Here is a 22,778-nt window from a genome sequence, read left to right on the forward strand (position 1 = left end):
GCACCTGTGCTCCTGGAACATAAATGCCCCCCCATCTTCCTGCTCAGTGTCCCCCTGGGGCCCACCACTAGCACCCACCCCACCCCAGGACACCTCCGCAGAGGCCTGGGGCCCTTGTCTTTCTCCACAACCAGGCGCAGGAGGGGCACTGACTTCCTGAGCTCACCAAGCAGAAGTGCCTCTGCCTACCCCTCCCAGGGACAAATTCCACTACACAAATCACAATTCACAGGTCACCACTGAGGAAACTGAGGCTAGGAGGGGCTCAAACCTTGGTCTGGGGCCAGGTTGGGCCTACAGTCTGCATGTCAGGGGCCCCTTGTGGTTCTGTGTCTCCCCCAGTTTTCACTCTATTCCCTTCCCCTCCTCGAACGCTGGAATGCCATCCACTTCTTGCCCTCTGAGCCCAGCTCAAATGTGCCTCCCCAAGGCTTCCCTCAGCTCAGACTGTCTGGGGCCTTGCCAGGCTGTTTGGGGTGAACTCCTGACTCACCTGGGTGGCCCTGCACCTGGGAGCAGGATGTCTGGGAAGGGAATATCCACGTTCCCCCATGCCCTTGCAACCTTCTGGAGGGAAGACTCACTGCGAAGGTTCCGTATCTCTTCAGCTGCCCTGGGGAGGGGACGCAGGTACTGCCCGCAGGGCTGGAGGCAGGACCGCCCACGTAAAGCGCGGGGCTCGATGCAAAATAAAAATGTGCAGCCCGTGTCAAAGATGAGACTTTCGCAGCAGTTACAGCAGAACGTTAGGCCGAGCACAAGGTCTTCCTGGGCACAGGGCTTCATGCTGCTGTGTAGGTCACACGTCCACGAAGCCAGCTGTGACCGCAGAGACAAGGCCCACCCCTTGGGCTCTCCCAGGGTGTGGCCGGGGTGGAGGTGGGCAGGGTTTGGTGCACCGAGTCGGGTGGGCAGAAGCATTCTTCCTTCTAAAAGGTCCATCTAGGAGACCTCTCAGACCACAAAAACCTTTTCATCCTCATCTCCAGGGCTCTCGACCAGCTCCATGAGGTGGGCCAGGCAGGCGTTAGAGTTCATCCTACAGACAGGAAGACAGAGGCCCCCTGCGAGGATGGCCAAATTGTGGTGGACAGACAGGGCATAGGCTAAGATGAGCCTGGGGGGCTTTCCTACGAGGTGGGCCGGCTCTGGCGTTCCCGGCCGCCGCTGGGGCTCATGGCCAGGCCTGCCTGAGTCTGGCCTTGTCCGGCCCACAGCATGGAGCCTGACAGGCCAAGATGGAGCAGCCAAGGTAAACAGAGGTTTCCCACCTCACCGCCGCTCGCCAGGGGCAGGAGGGAATTCCAGGGCGAGCCCCGGCACGCTTCCCACTGGCTCAGGGCTGGCAGCTGCCAAAACGCTCACGACCTCCCCTACCCCTTCCTTTGGTGGCCAGGACTTTGCGCTCCCTGTGCCCCCATACTGTACCCCTCACCATGGTGGGAGGGGCCCAACGGGGGATGCACTGGGAGGCATGGAGGGTCAAAACTGGAAAGGAGACGTTCATCCTGAACCCAGGTGTCCACAGGGGCCTCATTCGCCGTGGCAAACAACCCGAGTGTCCATCGACAGCGGAAGGACAGACAAACAGCGGAGCGTCCCCCCAGTGGAGCAGTTCTGGGCAGCGAGAAGGAGCATGCCCATATATGCAGCAGCCTGCATGGCGCTTAAATCCCCAGTGCCGAGTAAAAGAAGCCAGACACAGAGCAAATACTGTGCGATTCCACCTCCATGAATTTCTAGAAAAGGCAAAACAAATCTGCAGTGACGCCGCAGGTCGCCCGGGGCTGGGGCTAGAGGGAGAGTGGTAGCAGAGAGGCAGGAGGGAGCATTCTAGGGTGACGGGGCATTCGTCAAAACTCATCAAACTGAGTCTAAAATGTACACATTGTAATTGCGTGTAAGGTGTACCTCAAAACAGTTCGATTTAGAAAAAAAACAAGGTGCCAAAGGAGGTGGCGGGAGAAACGCAGCTGCCACGTGGGTGCAGAGGGGTCCACGTCCTCAGCAGATGGGGAGGACACCAACCTCCCAAGGGGTTTGAGGGGCAGGGAGGAGGAATTCCCCTTATTTCAGGGGTGGGAAGAGGCTGGAGACTCAGAGGAAGTAGCCCAAAAGGAGAGGCAGAGGGGAGCGTGGGGGGCGGCCTGGGCACTCCGAAGGAGAGGCTCCAGCCGGTCCTGGCTCGTAGTGGGCGGAAAAGGAAGCCAGAGGAGCAGTACAAGGTCTGGGCAGTGGGGAGATGTCAACCTGGGGGTCCCCCGCCACAGATGCCTGCGCCACCCCCCTCCCCCAGCAACAGTCTCTGTTAGGCTGGCCCAGGGCCCTGTTCCATCGGGCACCTGAAGGGCCTTGGCATTAGGTGGGACGCCAGATGGTGTGGGGGGTTGGGTTGAACTTGGCGGGCAGAGCTGTGGCCCTGCAACCTTGGAACTCTCAGTGGCTAAGGAGACCCCCTGGAGCCTGTGCCGACCCCACTGAGGGCCCAGGCTAGCCTCCAGGAGGGGCACGGCCCCCCACCCTCCACAGAGCCGCTAAATTTAGCCCTGCAGGGGAGGCTGTCCTGGGGCCGAGCGCTTGGCAGCGCAGCCTTCTCTCCCTACAAGGCCTGGCCAGTGCCCAAGCTGGCCACCCGGCCTTTGGGCTTATAAGGCCGGTCTGGACACTCCCAAGTGCTGGAGTCTTGGGGTGGGCTCTGGGCCAAGCTCTCAGACTTTGGGGAGCCTCCCTCCTGGCCACCAGCAGAGGTGGAGCTACTTGCTGTGTGACCTCAGTTTCCCTATCTGTAAAACGAGGATTCTAGGACCTACCTCACAGGGCTGTTTTTAAAAAACCAATTGAATGTGAAGGCACCATGGTCCCTATAAAGTGTAACCCCTTCCCTGACCACCTCTGCCCCCCACAATGCCTAGAATAAACACAAGCATCTGTCCCTGGGATGCTGGGGTTGGGGCCAGGAGCAGGAAAGGATAGGCCTCTGATGGAAAGATGTGTCTTAGAACCAGTGAAAGAGCCCTGGCCGGTGTGGTTCAGTGGGTTGGAGCATCATCCCATAGCCAAAAGGGTGTGGGTTCAGTTCCCAGTCGGGGCACATACCTAGGCTGTGGGTTCAATCAAAGGTCTGGGTGCATATGATCCCTGGTCCGGGCACGCACGTAAAGGAAACCGATCAATGTTTCTCTCTCACATCAACGTTTCTCTCTCTCTAATAGCAATGAGAAAAATGTCCTTGGGTGAGGATAAGAAATAAATACATAAATAAGAATTTATTCATTTATTAAAAAAAAAAAAAGAACCAGTAAAAGAGACGTTGACCTTATCAGTTGCAAAGACATTTGGGGAGAGAAAAGTAATTGCTTTTATTTCTTTTCCTTTTGGGCACATTTTGGATGTGACAACAACCCCAAACGAGACAGTCCTCCTTGCCAATCTGTTTTCGAGTGTCAGGGCCAGAACTGAGGCTACAACAGCCGTACCTGCCTGCACCCCAAGCAAGTCTGTCTGAGTGGCTAAGGGGACCCACTGGAGCCTGTATACACCCCCTGGAGGGCCTGGCTGGCTACCAGGAAGGGCACAGGCCCCTCCACCCTCCACAGAGCTGCTAAACTTAGCCAGGCAGGGGAGGCCATCTGTCCATTGGTCCATCTGCCTGTCAGCAAGCTTGGATCCTTGGAAAAGGAGGAGGAGGAGGAGGAGGAGAAGGAGGAGGAGGAGGAGGACGTCATGGTAATGGTATGAAAGGAACAGACACAGATTGGAGAATAACTGCCTGACTTCCTTGGCGCCCTCTCCTGCCCCTTCCCCCTTCCCCCTCTCCCTCCCCCCTCGTTTAGCACCTGCTGCCCTCCTGAGTGCGGTGTGCCTGTGGGAATGTGTGAGTGGGGTGGGACACAGAGATGGCTTAGACGCAGTGTCGGCATCCACCCCACTCCCCATCACAAGCAATTCATGTCCCGAGGCCTGCTATTCCAAGTGCCGCAGGGTCAGCTGGGAAGAGGACAGGCCCTTTTTCCCGGGGTCAGGACTTGGCCAAGGGGATGTGGCCACCACAGCTCTGGCTTCCAGCAGATCTGGCCTTTTCCTTAGAAAAGCCCAGGATGTGGTTCTCGCTGGTCCCCTTGAAGTGGCGTCGGACAGACTGCTGAGCATGAGATTAGCAGGAACTCCGTAGGGATGAGGCTGATCTGATGGGGGTGCTGACCTGGGGTGCTGGCTGGGGCCGCAGCCTGCTTCTTGCGGGGCCACTTGATGTCCAGAAAGTGACTCCACTCAGACAGGCAGCTGGGGTTCCCAGCTCAGGCCTGGCTCCCTGCCTGCACTGATAGGAAGAAGACTCCTATCAGCCTTCAGGGTGGGGCAGCTTGGACTTGGGGCAGGTGGAGGCTCTGAGGACACTCAGCCTGGGTTGAGGGCCGGCCAGGAAGGCTTCCTGCTTTAAGATGAGTCCTTCAGTATAGCCCAGTGTGAGCTTGGGCGACTCATTTCTCTTCTCTGAGCTCCATTTCCTTTACCTGCAAAAAGAGGTGGGGGTTGAGGGAGGCCTCCAGCTCTAAAGGACTCACACCCCATCTCAATCCCAGGGGCCCCTGCCTTCAGGGCCTGGGTTGGGGTTGAGGGCAGGGGCTAGAGGGACTGTACCCCAAGCTCTATAGTGGCCTCGAGTTCCCTGAAAGGACACCTCCCTCCCCGGGAGAATCTCATTATCATGCCCATTTCTTGATAAGGGAGCAGGCTCAGAGAGGACAGGCATCCCTCACAGGCAGCGAGTGGCAGAGCCAGGCATGGTGACCGAACCCACTTGACGTCAGGCTTCCTGGGCTGGGTCTCGGGAAGCCCAAGGGTGCTGTGTGTGACAGATATGGCCCTTGCCTTGTCTGGGCACCTGCCTCCCTCTGCTCATTTCGGGAGGTGGAGGCGTGGCCAGGGCAGGACGGACGGTGGGAAAGGTCCGCAAACGGAGATGCCAGCCTGATGCATCTCCGTTGACTGGACACAGGCCAGGCTTGGCCTCAGAGGGATGGTGGATGGAAGGTGGCCTACAAGGACCAGGATGGGAGATCCTGCCATGGGCTCCGAAAGTGTCAGGCAGCTGGACCGGAAGACACCCTGTTTCCTCTTCTGCCCTCATCGATATCGGCCCCGAGGGGCTGAACTCCCCACCTAGGGGAAGGGGCAGGGTGGGAGGATGTTTGGATATGGGGAGGGCTCTGGCCTGCAGCCACTCCACCCAAGCCCTGACCCAAGCCCCCAGTCCTGTCCCGCCAGGTTTGAGGGGGGCTGACAGCTTTATCTTTGCCTTGTGACGAGTGGCCTGTGGTTTCCTGCCAACAGCTCCTGTTTCCGGAGGCCCAGCAGGGCCCAGGCAGAGCCAGGAGGGGCAGCGGGGCCGGGCGTGGGTGGCCCTACCAGCCCCGCCCCCTCCATCTTTGGGAATTTATTTGTCCACAGGCGCGGCCGTCCCACAGTCCCTGCCAGGAACCAAGAGCCGCACTGATCACCCAGGGATTCTCCCTCCCAAACCAGACGCCTCCAACTGACCTTTGACTCTTGACCTCTGGCCCCATCTGCCCTGTCCTGACCTTTGTAAGGGGCTGGGAAGCCTCTAGAAACACTGCTGTGGGAGTGGGTGTCTGCTCACCTAGAGTGCAAAGGCCGTGCAGGGGCTCGGCCCTCAGCTCCCCCGTCGAGCCCAGTATGGCGCGGCGGCTCCAGGATGAGCTGGCCGCCTTTTTCTTCGAGTACGACACTCCCCGAATGGTGCTCGTACGCAACAAGAAGGTGGGCATCATCTTCCGCCTGATCCAGCTCGTGGTTCTGGTCTACGTTGTTGGGTGAGTCTGGGCCCCTCCCTGTGGCCCTCGTGTGCCTGGGCCGTCCTCTGGGGTGTGGGTTGCCCCCAGGACTCCAAGGAGCCCCTCTTTCTCTCCCTTGGTTGTCATCCTTCCTGACCTTCCTTCCTGAGAAGGAGTGGAAGCCCGCTAACTCACTGTCGAGATGGGGACACTGAGGCACAGAGCAGCCACCTTGTCCTGGGTCCTCTGGGGAACAAGAAGCAAAGCTGCTGGGTTCTTAGGAACGGCCTCACTAGTAACGGTTCCCTCAAGTGGTGAGTGGTTTTGGAGGCCAGGGTCCCAAACCTGAGTCCCTTCACCTCTGACCTCCCAGCCAAGCCAGGCCCACACCAAGAGACAGAGGCCACACCCCATCTGACAGATGGCTCCCACTGGCCCTGCCAACATGAAAGGCATCCTTGTGTAACTGAGATCCCCAGAGCGGAGAGACCCTCATGTGTGAAACACCTGGTACCCTAACGGGGGCGTAGGCAAAGGCTGGAGGTCACTTTGGTCTCAGGAATGACAGCTCTTTTTTGGGCATCTTGGGGCAGTCCCATTGTCCTGGGAGTACAGGGACAGAAGCAAGGTGACACTCCCCTGTGGTCTGGATGTTCTAAGGACCGTGCCAGAGCCATCCTCCTCAAGTCAGTCTGGCTGTCCTAGGGGCCAAGGCCGGCCTGGCAGGGGCTTGCACACGTGTGCTTGTGTGAGCACACGAGTGTGTGTGCTGTGAGGATGCACGTGGGTTGTACCCAGAGCTCTCTGCAGGTACATGTGCCCCCATGTGTCTGGGCGTGTGTCCAGTGGGTGTGGACCCCTCTGGCCTCCATGTCCCCAGTTTTGCTGTGGGACCAAACCAGGACAGTGGACTGGACCTCAGGCAGGCTTGGCAGAGTCCTGGGTCCTTCAGGGCCTTGGCATCCAGAGCAGCCTGCTCTCCACTTGCTAGTCCCCGACTTGCCGGAAAGGTGGGCAAGTGGAGCCAGGGCCAGGTGAACGGTGTCTTTTGGCTTCTGCCTCCCTCCTGTTCACAAGCCAGCCTGACATCTGCAGCGTCATTTGAGCTTATGAGGGAAACTGAGGCTCACAGAGGAGTGGGGGGTTTCCAGGTCATGGGGCAAGTCGGCCGAAAGTCCCTGTTAGAGCAGAGGCCTCTTGACCCCCGGAGCTCAGCTCTGCCTTCTCCTTTCTCACCTCCCAGGGGCCCCTTTCTATGGGGCACTGACGGTGTGATGCCTAGCACAGGACAGGCCTGAAAGTCCCCCATTAGCCATACCTCTTCCCGTCCAGGGAAGAAAGCAGGTGCCCGCCCACCCCTCTCCCAAAGAGGCTGGGCGAATGTTGCCCTCACTGTGGCCCTTAGGCTCCCTGTGTCGGCTTTCTGGTCGGCACTGGGAGCGGCTCCAGGCCCTCTTGTGTGTTGGTCAGAGACTGTCAGAGGGAAAGGGACAGCCTCCCCCTGCCCCGCCCTGTTGCAGCACGTGCCGCAGCCGCCATTCAGTCCTGAACACATTTTGCCAGTGACGGGGACCTCATCACCTTACTCCTCCCCTTCCCTCTCCCCTTCCTTCATCCCAAACAGCCTACTCAGTTTCCAAACCAATGTGACCTTCTCAGCGTGAGTGAGGCCCAGAGGCACTGACTGATTTTGTTGGGATCTCACATCTAGGGAGAGGTTGAACCAGGGTTTGAATCCAGCTGTGTGGCTCCAAAGTTGGCCTTGATATCCTGGAAGGGAAATCTACTCAGGGAGGGGGGCTGAGCCCCCAAGTCATATAGCAAAGCGAGGAAGGCTGGGTCCCTCCATCACCTCTCAATCCCACCCTTAAGTCCAGCCCTCCGCTCTTGCTTGGGCTGTGACTGCTTCTGTCGCTGGCGCCCTCGTCTGGCCACTGCCCACAGCGGCACCGACAGTTCAGCTAGGAATAAGAGAAACCAGCCTGGATTTGGACTTGCTCTCTCAGTCCTCAATTTCCCGGCTGTTCCACGGAGCAGGGGTGGGAGAAACCCTTCTAAAGGCATTGCATGGAGGCGCAATGATTTCTCTTTCCTGAGGAAGGGCACCTTTCTTTAATTACCACCCCCCGCGCCCACCTCCACACCTCTTTCCAAGGCCCCCGTCTGTCAGAATATCTGGTGTTGCATGGGGACAGAGGGAAGCATAGGAGAAATGCCAGACTCACGGACACTAGACACAGGGGCACAGCTGGGGGTAGGGGGTGTGGGGAGGTGATGGGCAGCCACAGAGACAGAACTGGACAGAGGGACAGATATTGGAGCACAACAACTCAGACGAAAACAGAGACTTTGAGATTTAGAAATGGAGAGAGAGTTACTAAGACAGAGGCAGAGAGGCTGAGATGCCGAGAACACGAACAGATTCTGAGGAGGGGAACTGAGGCTGTGCTCTCTACCTGTCACACTGTTCTGGAAGTCCAGGGCACATGAAGGGAGCAGGTGGGCATGAGGCCCTGGAAAAAGGCTCTTTTTGGCTCAAATTATGGGGGTTGATTTGAGCTGTCTCCTGGGCAGTAATGAGCTCTCCACGACTGGAGGTGTGCAGGCAGCAGGAGTCTCCTCCACGATCTAGCAGGCCTAGGGAGGGTGTGCTGAGACATGTTCCTGCCTGGGGCTGGTCTGGTCAGGGGAGGACAAAGATCTTTCTGTGGCACACAGGAGAGTCCTAAGGGGATTTGTGAGTGCTGCTTGGGGAGGGGAGCCTAGGAAGGCTTCCTGGAGGAGGTGACACAGTGGTGGGACCAACCTTGAACAAAGGCCTGGGGACTATTCCTCACTTCAGTCCTCACCCCTCCCCTGAGCCCCGACCTACAGCTCTTGAAGTCTTGTGCTTCTGAGACCTCCAAATAGATCCTGGAGCATGCCGACCAGGGGTAAGTACAGATGCAAATTATGGCTGGGAGAAACGTATCTGGAGACATTTCTTCTATGGCATCTTTTCCGTGCCTAGTGCTGTGTCAGGCTTCGTGGCACAGAGGTGGGGACAGGGTAGGCAGAGAGGTGAGGGCGAATTAGCCAGAACTCCTTTGGTTCCTGGAGATAGAAACCTGGTCAAACTGTATTTAAAAGGAAGAGTGGGGATACTGATTGATTTATGTAACTGAAAAATCAGTGTGGGCTTCAGGCCTGGCTGGATCTTCCATGATAAGGCCACAGGAGGAGCGAGTTCTAGCTCTCTCATCTAGGAGATAAGGAGCATGGCTGTTCCCGTTTGGGTTCTCCAGCGAAGCTCTCCTCTGCTCTGCTTTCCTTCAGCGGGGTTTGTTCTCAGGCAGGCTCTCTGTCCTCCTCATGGCAAAACGGCCCCCAGCAACTCAAAGTGGACATCCCACCAGCTTAGCCTCCCCTGGAGCACAAGAGCATCTCCTTCTCCAAAGTTCCTGTGAAAGTCCCGGGTCCAGCCCTGACGGGTGTGGTTCAGTTGGTTGGATGTCATCCTGCAAACTGAAAGGTCACCGGTTCTTTTCCCAGTCAGGGAACATGGCTGGGATGTAGGTTCAGTCCCAGGTTGGGGTGTATTTGAGAGGCAACTGATTGATGTTTCTGTCACACATCAGTGTTTCTCTCCCTCTCTTTCTCCCTCCCTTCCCCTCTTTCTAAAAATAAATAAATAAATAAAAGTCCTGAGTCCAGCTCCTACTTACCCAGGTGGGGTCATGTACCCAATCATTGTGGCCAAGGAAATGAACACCCTGATTGGTGGAGCCTGGTTGTATGGCCACCCAGTCCAAACAGTCCTGCTGGAAAGCAGAGTGTGATCAAAGGTCCTGGAGCAGGACCTGGCTGGTGTGGCTCCATTGGTTGGAGTGTCATTCTGTAACTCAGTTCCCATCAGGGCATGTACAGTAGGCAATAATTTTCCCTCACATCGATGTTTCTTTCTCTCTTCCTATCACCCTTTCTCTCTTTCTAAAAGCAATGAAAAAAAATATTCTTGGAATAAGATAAAAAAAATTTTTTTAAGCTCTGGCTCGTGTGGCTCAGTGCCGGCCTGAGAACCAAAGGGTCACCAGTTCAATTCCCAGTCAGGGCACATGTCTGGGTTACAGGCCAGGGCCCCAGTGGGGACGTTCAAGAGACAACCACACATTGATGTTTCTCTCCCACACTTTCTCCTGTCCTTCCTCTCTGTAAAAATAAGTAAAATCTAAAGAAATAAAATAAAAAATAAATACATAAAATTATTTAATTAAAAAAAGAAGAAGAAGAGGTCCTGGGGCAGGAAAGGGACAATAAAAGAGTGTGAAGGGAACCAAGGGAGAGGAGGGGGAGGGGTGAGCAGGGGCCACTGGCTTGGGCCTCTGAGCTCCGGCCTGAGGAATGTGAGCTTTCTCCTGCGGGCGGTGGGAGCCACAGAAGGGTGTCTGGCAGGGGAAGGCCCAGGGCAGGTAGGTGCTTGTGAGGGTAGAGGCCAGAGGACAGCTATGAAGAGGCAGCAGCGATAAGAGGAGAGGATGAGGCCAAGGTAGAAGCAGTGGGCAGGGAAGACAGAGGCCATCATCCCAGCAGGCCCGCACCAGGGGCGGCCGCTGCTCAGCTCCCGCCCATCACAGCTGCAGGGGTATGTGCCCAGCATGGCCAGGGTTGCTGACTTCTTAAGTGTAGTAGGAAACTGGAATTTATGGGTGAGAGAAATGTCTTGGTTTTTAGAGATTGGCAACTTATTAAAAAATGTAAAGACACAAATCGTCATCCTGACTTGTCTGTAGACTGCATGATGATTAACCTCTAGCCCCCAGCTCTGAACTCAGTCCTTTCCTGGGTTGGAGTCTGGCTTTGCCCCTCCCCAAGTCTGCTCTGCCCCATAGCACGCGCCAGGTCTGGTCACCTCCTGCCTGTGGCCCGTGTTACACCCTGTGTCCCACCAGACCCGTGACTGTTCCCCCAGCCCCATGCCAGAGCTGTCCCAGCATGTGCCCCAGCTCCTCTCAGCCCCCCACAGTCAACCCCCCAGGGTCTGAGGAGGAAGTCCAGAGAGGACAGGAAAGATGGAGGAGCCAGAAGACTGTGGGCGCAAAGCACGTGGAGGGCGTGAGGGTGGTGCCGGGCTTTGAGCCTGGGGCCGGGCAGGCCGGGCGCCCTCTTCCATAGTGAGGGCCCCAGAGGGGCAAGTTCTGTGGGCAGAGGAGGCATCAGGTTGGTTCCACTGAATTTTTGGTTTGAGATATAATTCACCTGCCATAACAATCACCCTTTTAAAATATACAATTTGGTGAGTTTTAGTATAATCACCTATTTGTGCAACTATCACCACTAATTCCAGACATAACCCCCCAAAAGCCCCACCTGGTGCCCCGTAGCAATCCCTCTCCATCCCCCTCCCACTCTCCACTTGGCCTATTCTGGACGTTTCATGTAAATAAAATCGTACAGTATGTGGCCCTTTGTGCCTGGCGTTTCGCACTGGCCTGCTGCTCCTCAGGTCCGCCCGTGGGGTGGCGCCAGTGCTGTCTTCCTTTTCCTGGTGGAACAGCATTCCCTTGCATGGACGGATGCGCCACGTCTGTTCACCCGCGCTCGGGGTGATGGGCGTCGGGGCTGTTTGCAGTTTTGTTCTCACGAATAGTGTTGCAGTGAACATTCACGTACAAGTTTTTGCGTGGACACGGTTTCAGGTCTCTTGGCTATATAGCCATGAGTGGAATTGCTGTGTCAAGTGGCAATTCCATGTTCAACTTTTTGAGGAGCTGCCAGACTTTTTCCAAAGGGTCGACTTAAATTTGCGGCACCTGTGGCGGGGCGGGGCGCGGGGCGGGGGACTGGGGCAGCGGGAAGGAATGTGTCACCAGGACATTTACAAACTGTAAGTTCCGTGAGTGGAGACCTTTGGGTTGCTTTGTTTACCTCTGTATTTTAATTTTATTTTCTTAAAGATGTTATTTATTTATTTTTAGAGGAGGGGGAGGGAGAAAGAGTGGGAGAGAAATATCGATTGGCTGCCTCTCACACGCCCCCATCCAGGGACCTGGCCCACAACCCAGGCATGTGACCTGACTGGGAATTGAACCAGCAACCTTTCGGTTCACCGGCCTTCACTCAATTCACTGAGCCACACCAGCCAGGGCTACTTCTGTATCTTAATGCCTAGAACAGTGTTTGACACATAATAGGAGCTCGATAAGTATTTGTCGATTGGTGAAATGAATGTGTGGAACTGAATTTCAGGAGAGAATAAGAAGTGGAGATGGAAACCTAGGGACACAACGTGTCTGTGGTGACTCATGAGGGAGGGGGTCCTGCCTGGGCTGAGGAGGGATGCCCGGGTGATGGGGGCAGATGGACGCGTACAGAAGTTGTGAGGGAAGAGTAGAGACAGTGGGAATAGAAGACTATTTTTATGTGCCTATGCATGCTAACTTCTTTACATGGGAACACCCCCCAAGCAACCACCTAGATGCTTGTCCCTCCCGGGCCCAGCCCGCTGCCCGTGCCTGGCAGGGCCTTGCTCACATCGGTTGAATGAACAGTGTCTCTGTGGCAGAGGTCAGCACCTCTGTTTTACTGAGGAAGCCAGGCTGCAGGGAGGTTAGTCTTTAGCTGGAAGCCAGGCTGCTGGTGAGTGGCAGGCCTGCTCCCGGAGCCTCGGCCTCTGTGCCCCTAGAGGCCAACCCTTGGCCCTTCCATGAGGGGCTGCTGGAGAAGGGAGACTCAGGATAGGGCTCTGCTGGAAAAGAAAGAATAGGGAAGAAAACTTCTGGAGAAGGAGGGACTTCCAAAAATGTGCTGGGCGTCAGGTTGGTCCCCATGGTGGCCTTGCAGAGTGGTGACAGCAAGGCTTTGGAGGAGGGGGGATGGCACCACGGTCATTCTCCTATGGTCAGAACTAAGGACATCCATGCCAGGTTTGATTTTTCTCATCAATCCCCCAGGACTGACAGGCCCCCCAGGGCAGGAAACCAAGAGCGGTTACACCAGGCTCAGAATGCAACCGCCCTGTGCCTCTGCTTCCTCCCCCCTACTACTGCCCCCCAATTCCGGCACCTGGCAGCCACGCTGATGCTCAGTGGAGGGGGCAGGGTCCTGGGAGGGGGCCCCTAAGCCTGGGGTTGACCTCTGACTCAGGAGAGATGCTCCGCAAGCCCCAGTTTTCTCATCTATCTTGCGAGGGATTGGCATTGGGCAGAGAGAGAAGTGCGGCCAGACACTGGGGGTCAGGGCTGCCAAGAGAGAGGGGCCAGTGACCTCCCCTGCAGGGGCTTCAGAATATGAAGCAGCTCCCATATCCCTCCCAACAGCTCCTTTGAGCTTGGGCTTGAAGCCACAGGCCATCCTGGAGGAAGGAACCCAAGCAGGGTGGGGGCATAGGTGATGCCCACTCTTCCTCATGGGGCTGGAGGCAGTGAGACAGGGTCAGGACACTGAGAACTGGCGGCTTTTGTCCTGTCTCACCTGTTGCCATCTGGGACCTGCAGGGGGCAGCAGTGACCACGCTTAGACTTGCGGGTGGGGGTGGCCGAGGTTCTAGTGCCAGGGGGCGTGAGGGTGGAGGAGCGGCTTGAAGAAAGAGGAGTGGACTATGGAGGGTGAAAGGAGGACATTGGTGGGCTGCCTTCTTGGGGTCTGGATCCGGGAGACAGCCGGTAGAGAGATGAACGGACTAAGTAGCATGGAGAATTCTGGTGCAGGCTTGGGCTCTAAGGCACAGGGGAGGGGCTTTAAGCTCTACTTGGACAGGTGGACAGAGGGTGGAGAGAGGGGTGAATGGGGCATAAACATGTCTGCGCACAGTCAGACCTGCGCATAGGTGTGCCCACAGATTTTTCCTGGGGATACACAGCTGCACACCCTGACGGGCACCACGGACACACGTGCGCACAAAGCTGTGGGAGGAGGAGAACCGCACTCTGGAGGGAGTGATTCCAGGACTCTCAGCTGTAAGCGACAGAAAGCAAAGCCAAACTGGCTTAAATAAAGGACGGGACTTTATTAGCTCTTGTAACTGGGAAGTCCAGAAGCAGACGTTTCGTGCTTTAGCTATGGCTGGTTCCAGGTGCTAAAACAACATTGTAGGAATCTGTCCCTCTCCACTTCCTGGCCTGGCTTTCCTCCAGGTTGGCTTCATTCTCAAGCTTGCTCCATAAGGCAGCAAAGATAATTAACCGTAGTTTTGGTCTTACAGCCACCTCACTTAGCCACCCAGCAGGGAGGATGTCTCTTTTCCATAATTCCAAGGAAAATCCTGGTCTCACTGCTGAAACTCTGGGGTCACGTGTCTATGCTGAGACCCATCACTGTTGCTAGAGTGATGGGACATTGATTGGCAGGCCTTGATCATGTGCCTACCCCTGGGGCTAGGAGGGAGGTGGGTCCCACTGAACCTCCCAGATTGAAAGTGAAGAACCCAAAGAATAGGGGTTCTCGATGCTGGGAAGAGAAGGCAAGAATTCTCCAAGAAAGCTGGGAGGCCTCCAGCTGGAGCCACTCCCCCAAGGGCCTCAGCTGGGGGCCAGACACTCCCAGGCTTCCAGCCATCATGCTCTGCCGCTTCTCGGGGGCACGACCTCAGGGAGGAGTCCTGTCCGAAGGAGGACTGGGGTTCAAGAAGCTTGGCCTTCAGGCACCAGCACATTCTGCTCTTGGAAAAGGATCTGAAAGAGTCCTTCAGTGGGTCTCCTCCCCGGGAGTGAGCACTTTCAAAAAAGAATGGAGGAGCTTCAAGCAGTGGCCAGCGGCGGGGTGGCCAGATATAGAGTCAGGAGCTGAGAGTGACTCAGAAATGCACGCATCTGGGGAGGGAAAGTGAAAGGACTTGACCTGTGCAGCTGGTGCCAGAAAGGGCAGTGGCCCGAGTACCCACATGCCATCCTTGGATGACCCTTTTCCCCACTCTCTGTAGGTGGGTCTTTGTCTATGAGAAGGGCTACCAGACTTCAAGTGGCCTCATCAGCAGCGTGTCTGTGAAACTCAAGGGTCTGACTGTGACGCATCTCCCAGAAGTGGGCCCCCAGGTCTGGGACGTGGCTGACTACGTCTTCCCAGCCCAGGTGAGCTTCCCAGCCCAGCTCAGGGATACCCCTTCCACCCACAAGTCCTGGCTCAGAGCTGGGTTGGGCTCTGCCCCACCTCCCTGTGGGACCAGTCAGCTCCAGCCTGTCTCTGGGCTTCGGTTTCCCTAAGTGTGAAAGAAGGGCAGAAGCAGCCTGCCGACGTCTCTCCACTCTGACACCACGGGGTATCGAGCATCATGCTGCATGCCGTATGGGTTCTAGGAGCTGCTGGGCAGTGCTTGGGTTCTTGGGCTATTCTCCCAGCTCACAGCTCTGCCCCTCACTTGCAGGGGGACAGCTCCTTCGTGGTCATGACCAATTTCATCATCACCCCCCATCAGGCCCAAGGCTACTGTGCAGAGGTGAGGACTGCTGCCCATCCCTCCTTCTTCAACCCTAAGGGAAAAATGACATGGCAGAGGAGGTCCCCTTGGGCACTGGAGGTGAAGCTGGATAGGCTTCCTCTGGGGCCCCAGGGGTGGAATTTCAGGCACGGATTTGCACAAAGTAACAGGCCACCATCCACAGTGCTGAGGCTTCCCTTCCAGCTATATGCCAAGCAGGATGCTGAGCCTCTATGGCCACCCAACCTACAAGTCCCAACCTTCCCACACACTGCCAGCTGACATCAGCAATGGGACAGCTGGGCATGAGCCCAGAAGTGTCTTAGGAGGGCACTGGGGGAAGAAGGCCTTGAGTAATGGCCACCCCAAGGGCATCTGAGACTCTGCTGCAGGCCCTCCCTAGGGCCCTGGGGATGGGAGGAACTCTTGCCTGGGGCCAGCAGCTCTCCTCTCCCCCAGCATCCGGAAGGGGGCATGTGCAAGGATGACAGTGGCTGTCCTCCAGGGAAGGCAGAAAGGAAGGCCCAAGGTAAGGCCGGCCCCCTCCACACCCCCTTTCAGCCCCAGGCTTCCTCCAGCAGGAAGTCCTTTCTGCCCTCTCCCCTGACCTTGGCCTGCCCTGTCCCAGAGCCAGCCACGTTTCTGTCCTCAGGCTTCTGCTTTTGGGTGCCTCATCAATGGGGATTTCTAAGGGTGGGCATGGGAGGCCTCCTCTGCACCCTCAGCTTTGGGTGGGCACCCAGGGGTTTCTCCCTCGCTGCAGGCATCCGCACGGGCAAGTGCGTGGCCTTCAATGACACTGTGCGGACGTGTGAGATCTTTGGCTGGTGCCCCGTGGAAGTGGATGATTACATCCCACGGTAACCCTTGTCCTTGCAGGGAGCTGGGAGCAGGGTGCCCAAGCCCAGACACAGGGCATCTGGATCTGTACCCTGGAAAGGATCAGGCCCCCCTTCTTCCAACCCCACCCTCTCTCTATCTGTTCAGCCCTGGCCAAAGAGTCCCCTGGCCCTTGGTCAAGGGTCCCGAGAATCTACCATCAGAGCACACCTGCCCTCCACCCATCCAAGTCTGCCGGAGGGTCCTGCAGGCTCTCCCTCCCTCCCCACCCCCCACACCATGCCAAGCTCTGGTGGGCGCAGGGGTCCCCTGGGGAGGGGGCGGAGAGTGAGTGTGGTCTCCTTTAGCCCTGCCCTTCTCCGAGAGGCCGAGAACTTCACTCTCTTCATCAAGAACAGCATCAGCTTTCCACGCTTCGAGGTCAAGAGGTTCGTGGGAAAAGCGGGCAAATCTGCAGGTGGCTCCCTGAGGCTGTGCCCGCTGGTCTCAGCTGCCTCTTGCTGATTCACTCCGGAGGCCAGGCCCCTGGGGTGGGCTTCCCTCAGTGTCTAAGGGGAAGGGGCATTTCTGGAGCCTGTGAGGGATCCGCAGAGCTTCTGGGCAGGATGGGCGCCCTCCCAGCTGGCACACTGCTGCCACCAATGCCCTCTGTTCTCCAGGCGCAACCTGGTGGAGGAGGTGAATGCCACCTACATGAAGAGATGTCTCTATCACAAGATCTCACACCCGCTGTGCCCCGTCTTCAATCTCGGCTATGTGGCACAAGAGTCAGGACAGAGCTTCAACACCTTGGCAGAGAAGGTACTGTGCCAGGCAAGTGGGGAGGGCTGGGGTCCAGGACTGTTAGCCAATGAAGGCTTTTCAGGCCCAGGTAATCCCACCTCCAGCCTCCCTGGTGTGCGCTGAGTATAATGGATTTATCCCCTAATATTGGGGAGACAGGGTCAGGCACAGAAGAGGTGCCCAAAGTGAATGGACTTGGGCAGGTGTTGTCCCCTGGATGTCTGCTGAGGCCTCACTGTTTTTAAAATATTAGAAAAAAGCAGCTTGAACCCCATGGCCCATGGCCCTGAGAAATCCTGGGAATTCCAGAGGCCAAGATCCACACAGTCACCTGGGCATCAGAGAGAAGCAGGATCTTGTAAAGAACACAGCCTTGTCTGACTGAATTCAAACCTCAGCTCTGGCCCTAAAGAGCAGCAGGATCTCAGACGAGTCTTTCACCTCCAGTGTGTCTGAGCTTTTGCACCGGCAAAGTGGAGGCAATAATAGTACCAGGCTCATGGCGTTGTCTCGAGGACCGAGTGAGTTCGAGGGTGCGACAGCACTTCAGGACCGTCCGGCACGCAGCAGCCCTGTGTCTGTGCTCCCACGGGGCTGTTAACATCCTGCTCCTACATTACCTATTCCGGGGTGGAAATCAGTCCCATTTCCATCACATACACACACAAGCAGCACATTTGTCTAGAATAGGAGTCAGCTAACTTTTTTCTTTAAAGGGCCAGAGAGTGTTTTCAGCTTTGCAGGCCACATGGTCTTGCTCCTACTACCTAAGTCAGCTGGTAGAGAGCAAAAGCAGCCATAGACAGTAAGTAAACAAATTCAGCCCTCGGCCTAGTTTGCCCACCCCTGGAGGGGTTTGCACTGTAGCAACGCGCAGGACCAGAGAGCTGAATGCTAGAGCTGCGTGTCCCTGACATCTCCATGCCACCCCCACTAGGGACTCCTCACCCACCACCATTGTCCGCAGGTGTCAGCTTCCCGCCTCGCTGCGCAGCCCCCAGTCGTCCTGCCCCGACCACCTCCCACCTCTCCTGCTGCTCAGTCCACCTCCACCTGTCCCTGGTCCTTGCCTGGCCCAGAGGAACTTCAGTTTCTCAAGTTTTCTCTTCCTAGTACAAATCTTTACAGGCTCACCCTTTAATTCAACGACGACTCACTTGCCTCCCACACTATGGCCTGTGCTAGGGACTCAGGAGTCAGTGGGCGAGACAGACAGCCCCACCCTCCTCCCGGAGCTTACAGTCTTAGAAGAAATGTGTTAGTAAGTAATCATACAAAATAAATACATGATTAAAAGTGACAAATATCCCAGAAAAAAACAGAGAGGGAATAACAGGGACATGTTTTAGACTGGGGTGGCAGTCAGGGAAGGTCTCCTAGGGGAGAATGACAAACGATTGAGAAAGAGCCGGCCTTGTGAGGAACTGGGGAACTGCATGTGCAAAGGCCCCAGAGGAGGAAAACCTAGGTCTATTCTAGAAAGTGCCAGAATGCTGGAGTAGGATGGATGTGTGCGAGATGGGGCCAGGGAGGATAACAGGACCTGACACTGAAGCCATTTCTCAGTATCTCTTCTCAAGCCAAAAAATGTTCCCTCTTCAAGAGATTGCTGGCATCTGCTGTGAGACAGCAGTTTCTTGCCCTGGCCGGTGACTTGGTTGGAGCATCGTCCCGTGCACCAGAGGTTGCCGGTTCGATCCCAGGTCAGGGCACAAAGTTAAGTTGCGGGTTCTATCCCCAGTTGGGGCGCATACAGGAGGCAACTGATCAGTTTCTCTCTCACATCGATGTTTTTCTCTCTCTCCCTTTCTAAAATCAATTTAAAAAAACAAAAACATATCCTTGGGTGAGGACTTAGCTCCTGAACCCCCAGATCTTACATGCCTGTGTCCCTGACAGGGTGGGGTGATAGGCATCACCATCAACTGGAATTGCGACCTGGACTGGCACATACGACACTGCAAACCCGTCTATGACTTCCACGGGCTGTATCAGGAGAAAAATCTGTCTCAAGGCTTCAACTTCAGGTGCCTGCCAGGCCACCACCAGGGCCCCTTTCCTTGTGGTCCTGTGGGTTTTTCTATTCCCAGAACCCTTGGGGCCAAGCAAGTGTCTCTGGGAGGGGAGCAGAGGAGCCCAGGCAGCTCCTGTTCTCCAGGCATTGACCAAGCAGGGAGCCAGCAGGGAGCAGGGCTTGAGAGGCCTGAGCCCCTGCCTCTGGCTCTTGGTCCTCTTGAGGTCCACCCGGTCAGGGCTGGCAGGGAAATTGCTGACATCAGCAGCTAGGGCGAGGGTTGAGCACAGCATTCCTGAGATGAGGCCTGGGATGCTGCCTATGGGCCCCCCTCTATACAACATTCAGTGCATGGAGCTGTCCTTGGGGACTTCTAAGGGCCCTTGTATCCCTGACGCTCTGGGAACTCCCAACCCAAGATGCTTCTCTATCACCTCCCCTGCAACATCACCCCTTCCCCAAGGTTTGCCAAGCATTTTGTGGAGAATGGGACCAGCCGCCGGCACCTCTTCAAGGTGTTTGGGATTCGCTTTGACATCCTCGTGGATGGCAAGGTGAGGGTCAGTGTGAAGGGCAGCCGGAGACATGCTCTCAGGTCCTGTGAGTGCCTGGGGGGCATCTGTGGTTACAGATGGCAGGAGGTTGGGTGGGCTGTATTCAGTAGTTCTCCTAATGACACATAGGCGGGCTTGGGTGCTGTTGAGGGCAGGCCTTCTAGCCTGTGACCAGGCCTTCCAGCCTGTGATCACACCTCCCCCTCCTTCTCCCCACGTCCAGGCAGGCAGAGCCAAGGTCAAAACCCAGGGCTCCCGACCAGCAGCTGAGTCACCTGTAGAGCCAGAACCTGGGCAGCAGGCCGTGGGGCCAGCTGACAGTGGAGGAGATGCCCCCTGGTCCCAGGCCTCAGGGTTTCTGAGGAAGCCCTTTCCAACTGGGCCCCTCCTGACCGTTAACCCATTTTTCCCCGGGGTCCCTCGCCAGGCTGGGAAGTTTGACATCATCCCTACAATGACTACCATAGGCTCCGGGATCGGCATCTTTGGGGTGGTAAGTGCTGGGGACACAGAGTCTCTGTGCTGGGTCAGTCCCTCCTCTTCCGCATCTCGGTAGCAGCTATAGGTCTTTTAGTCGGTAACTCAGCTGTAGCTGTTTTTACCCTCACTGAGCCAGCACCAGAGCCCTGGACCCACCTACAATGTGTCTGAGGGAGCTGAGGCCCAAAGCTGGGGAAGGACAGAGGTAGGGCAGGGAACGGGGTGGGGGGGCAGTCTTGGTTCCCAGGGACCTGCAGGGCCTCATCCCGCCACCCTCTCCCCACCCTCCGCCCTGAGGTCTGGAGAGAGCAGGATTCAGCAGGGGCCCCACACTCAGTAGGGATTCCTAGGCTCCAGCCACCACCTTCCTGCCCCCAGGCCACGGTTCTCTGTGACCTGCTGCTGCTCCACATCCTGCCCAAGAGGCACTACTACAAGCAGAAGAAGTTCAAGTATGCGGAGGACATGGGGCCAGAGGCGGTAGGAGAAGTCCCAGAGTCAGGCCCTTCAGAGGCCCCTAAGTCTGCGGGGAGGGGGGGGGGGAGTCGGCTGTTCCCCTCAGGCTGACTTTTCTCCCCCTCATGCTCTCACAGGGTGAGCGTGACCCCGCGGCCACCAGCTCCACCCTCATCCTGCAGGAGAACATGAAGACGTCCTGACCCTCAGCCTCCCGGACTCCTGACTGGACACAGCTTCAGGCGGGGGCCCTGGTGGGGTCCCAGCCAGGGTGGAGGGGTCTCCTCAGCAGCTCTCCCTCCCTCTCAGCCAGGCAGACACCAGTGTGCCAGCAGCTCAGGGTGGACACTGGGAGAGACCTGTGCAATTCTGAGCTTTGGCTCCAACCCTGCACCCCGCCAAGGGAGCCTCGCCCCAGCCTTAGCGTCTCCTGGTGCGGAGGGAAGTGCTGGTGCTGGGTGCCCCCCCCCCCCCCCGCCCCCGAACTGGAGCTTTATGCTTGTCCCTGCAGGCCCTCAGCCCTCCCATTGCCTCTGTCTCTAGATCTGTGCTGTCCCATATGACAGCCACCAGCCACGGGTAACTATTTAAATTTAAATTAATTAAAAGTGAATAAAATAAAGACTTCAGTTCCTCAAACTAGCCATATTTCACTGCTAAGCAGACACATGTGGCTGGGGGCTGCCATATTAGACAGCATAGAACATTTCCAGGGCCACAGAAAGTTCTGTTGGAAAGTTCTGCTTGAGCCCTGTTTCCTACTGGCTTCGGGTTTCCGTAGGCAGCTTGTCAACCATGCAGCCCCTGGGCCCACGCCAGACCTCCTGAACCAGAATCTCCAAGGAGGGCCACGTGATTTGCAAGGACAGCAAACTCCCCAGGCCAGGTTTAGGACCTGTGTTTAAAATGCTCCTGATCAGGAATCAGACTTAGCTTGGGCCCGCATCACCTGGCAGGTGCCGGTAGTGAGCAGGTGTGTGTTATGCTCACAAGCCACATAGCATTTGTGCACACGCCCCCATGTGCACACTCACCTGAGTGCACATCCCCCTTCTATCCACACTATGTATTTGAACAGCTTGGGCCCTGCAAACACAACCATCTGAACACACCCACATCCCTGAGCACAGACACCTGGTCCATACTATGCCACCTCCATGGGAAATACTTCCCCCCAAGTGTCAGGCCAGGACAGCCCCGTCAGCCATGAATCCTTACTCAGCTACCTCTGGTCATGTGGGGGCCTTGGCCAAACCCTGGGCTTCCTGCCTGTGGCCCAGCCCCAGCCCCCAAGGCCTGCCCGGCTGTTTCTGAACAAAAGGTCTGGGAAAGCGAGGGGTGGAGTACAATAAAAGGAATGAGGACAAGCCTCCGCCTTCTATACTTTCTTCTCAGCCTTCTCTGAAACTCAGTGTCCCCATCTGTGAACTGTGGGGTTGAGCCGAGTGGTCTTTGAGGTCCTTCTGGATCTGTTGGTGGGTGGCGGTGAGCTGACGCTTTGCGTTGAGCGCAGCAGGGTCAGTGCTGGGGGTTAGAGCACATCTATCCATGGGCCATGTCCTGGCATAGCCCTGAACGTCAGAGCTCTTCCCACTCCTCCACGAGCCCTGCCCATGCTGTAGGAAGCCCGGGCCTGAGACAACAGAGAACCACTCTCAGCAGTGGCCTCATGAAAGCACAGGTGGGGAAGGTCTTGGATGAAGACAGTGTGGAAGGGTTCTCAGTGGCCCTGCCATGGGCATGACTGCCGGTCTGGACTTCCGGTCAGGCAGGGTCTTAGGACACCCCCCTCACCATGCTCTGTCTAGGCCAGTGCCACCAGGCAGCAGTGATGAGATGTTTTCCATCTGTGCTGCCTGATATCGTAGTCACAAACCACATGTGGCCAGTGAAGACTTAAAATGCGGTGGGTGCAACCAAGGGATGGAATGTTTTTATTTTATTCACTTTTAATGAATTTAAATCACCACACATGGCTAGTGGCTACCATATTGAACAGCACAGGCTAGCAGGCCCTTGGCCTTCTGCCCTCTTCCCCAGCCAAAAACCATTCCTTCAGATTTGACCAGACAGGAACTCCCTGTTCTTCCCTCTCTTCCTTCTCCAGACCTACCCGCTTTTGCACCTCCTGCCTCCTTTCCTCCTGAGTGAGTAGTGGGTTCCTGCTCTGTATCCAACCCTTCTACCCAACCCAGAGACCTCTCAGCAGAGGCGGCCTTTCCTCTCTCCCACTGCTGTATTTGCTCCCTTCTTGTGCCTCCTTCTGGCCCAGTTCCCCCGCAGCTCTGCCTGCTCCCCCTTCACTGCTGCCATTCCAGAAAGACCAGTCTCCATTCCCCTCTGTGTCCCACCCTCTGCAGTTGGCCTCCAGCCCCTGCCCCCACTTCTTCTAGATGCCCTTGCCAAGTTACCAGCAGCATCCTTGTTGCCAAATCCAAGTAGATACTTCAGCTGTATCCTGCTTGGCC

General features: G+C 56.6%; 1 protein-coding gene across 3 annotated transcripts; it reads left to right on the top strand.

Moving 5' to 3' along the window:
• The first annotated feature begins 5,407 nt into the window (after positions 1-5,407).
• Positions 5,408-21,677, top strand: P2RX1 (purinergic receptor P2X 1). Of its 3 annotated transcripts, none has more exons than XM_045199162.3 (12): positions 5,411-5,831; positions 14,689-14,836; positions 15,130-15,201; positions 15,643-15,712; positions 15,947-16,043; positions 16,371-16,451; positions 16,683-16,824; positions 18,706-18,833; positions 19,284-19,374; positions 19,802-19,867; positions 20,152-20,334; positions 20,448-21,677. In XM_045199162.3, the coding sequence occupies exons 1-12, from the start codon at positions 5,695-5,697 to the stop codon at positions 20,511-20,513; spliced, it is 1,281 nt and encodes a 426-aa protein (XP_045055097.2). In that variant the 5' UTR covers positions 5,411-5,694; the 3' UTR covers positions 20,514-21,677. The 3 variants fall into 3 exon arrangements, with proteins under 3 accessions (XP_045055098.2, XP_045055097.2, XP_024421005.2); XM_024565237.4 differs by having other exon boundaries at positions 5,414-5,831; positions 20,233-20,334; XM_045199163.3 differs by lacking the exon at positions 15,130-15,201 and having other exon boundaries at positions 5,408-5,831.
• The last annotated feature ends 1,101 nt before the right edge of the window (positions 21,678-22,778 follow it).

Source organism: Desmodus rotundus, chromosome 9, assembly GCF_022682495.2.
Source record: "Desmodus rotundus isolate HL8 chromosome 9, HLdesRot8A.1, whole genome shotgun sequence".
NCBI lineage: Eukaryota > Metazoa > Chordata > Mammalia > Chiroptera > Phyllostomidae > Desmodus > Desmodus rotundus.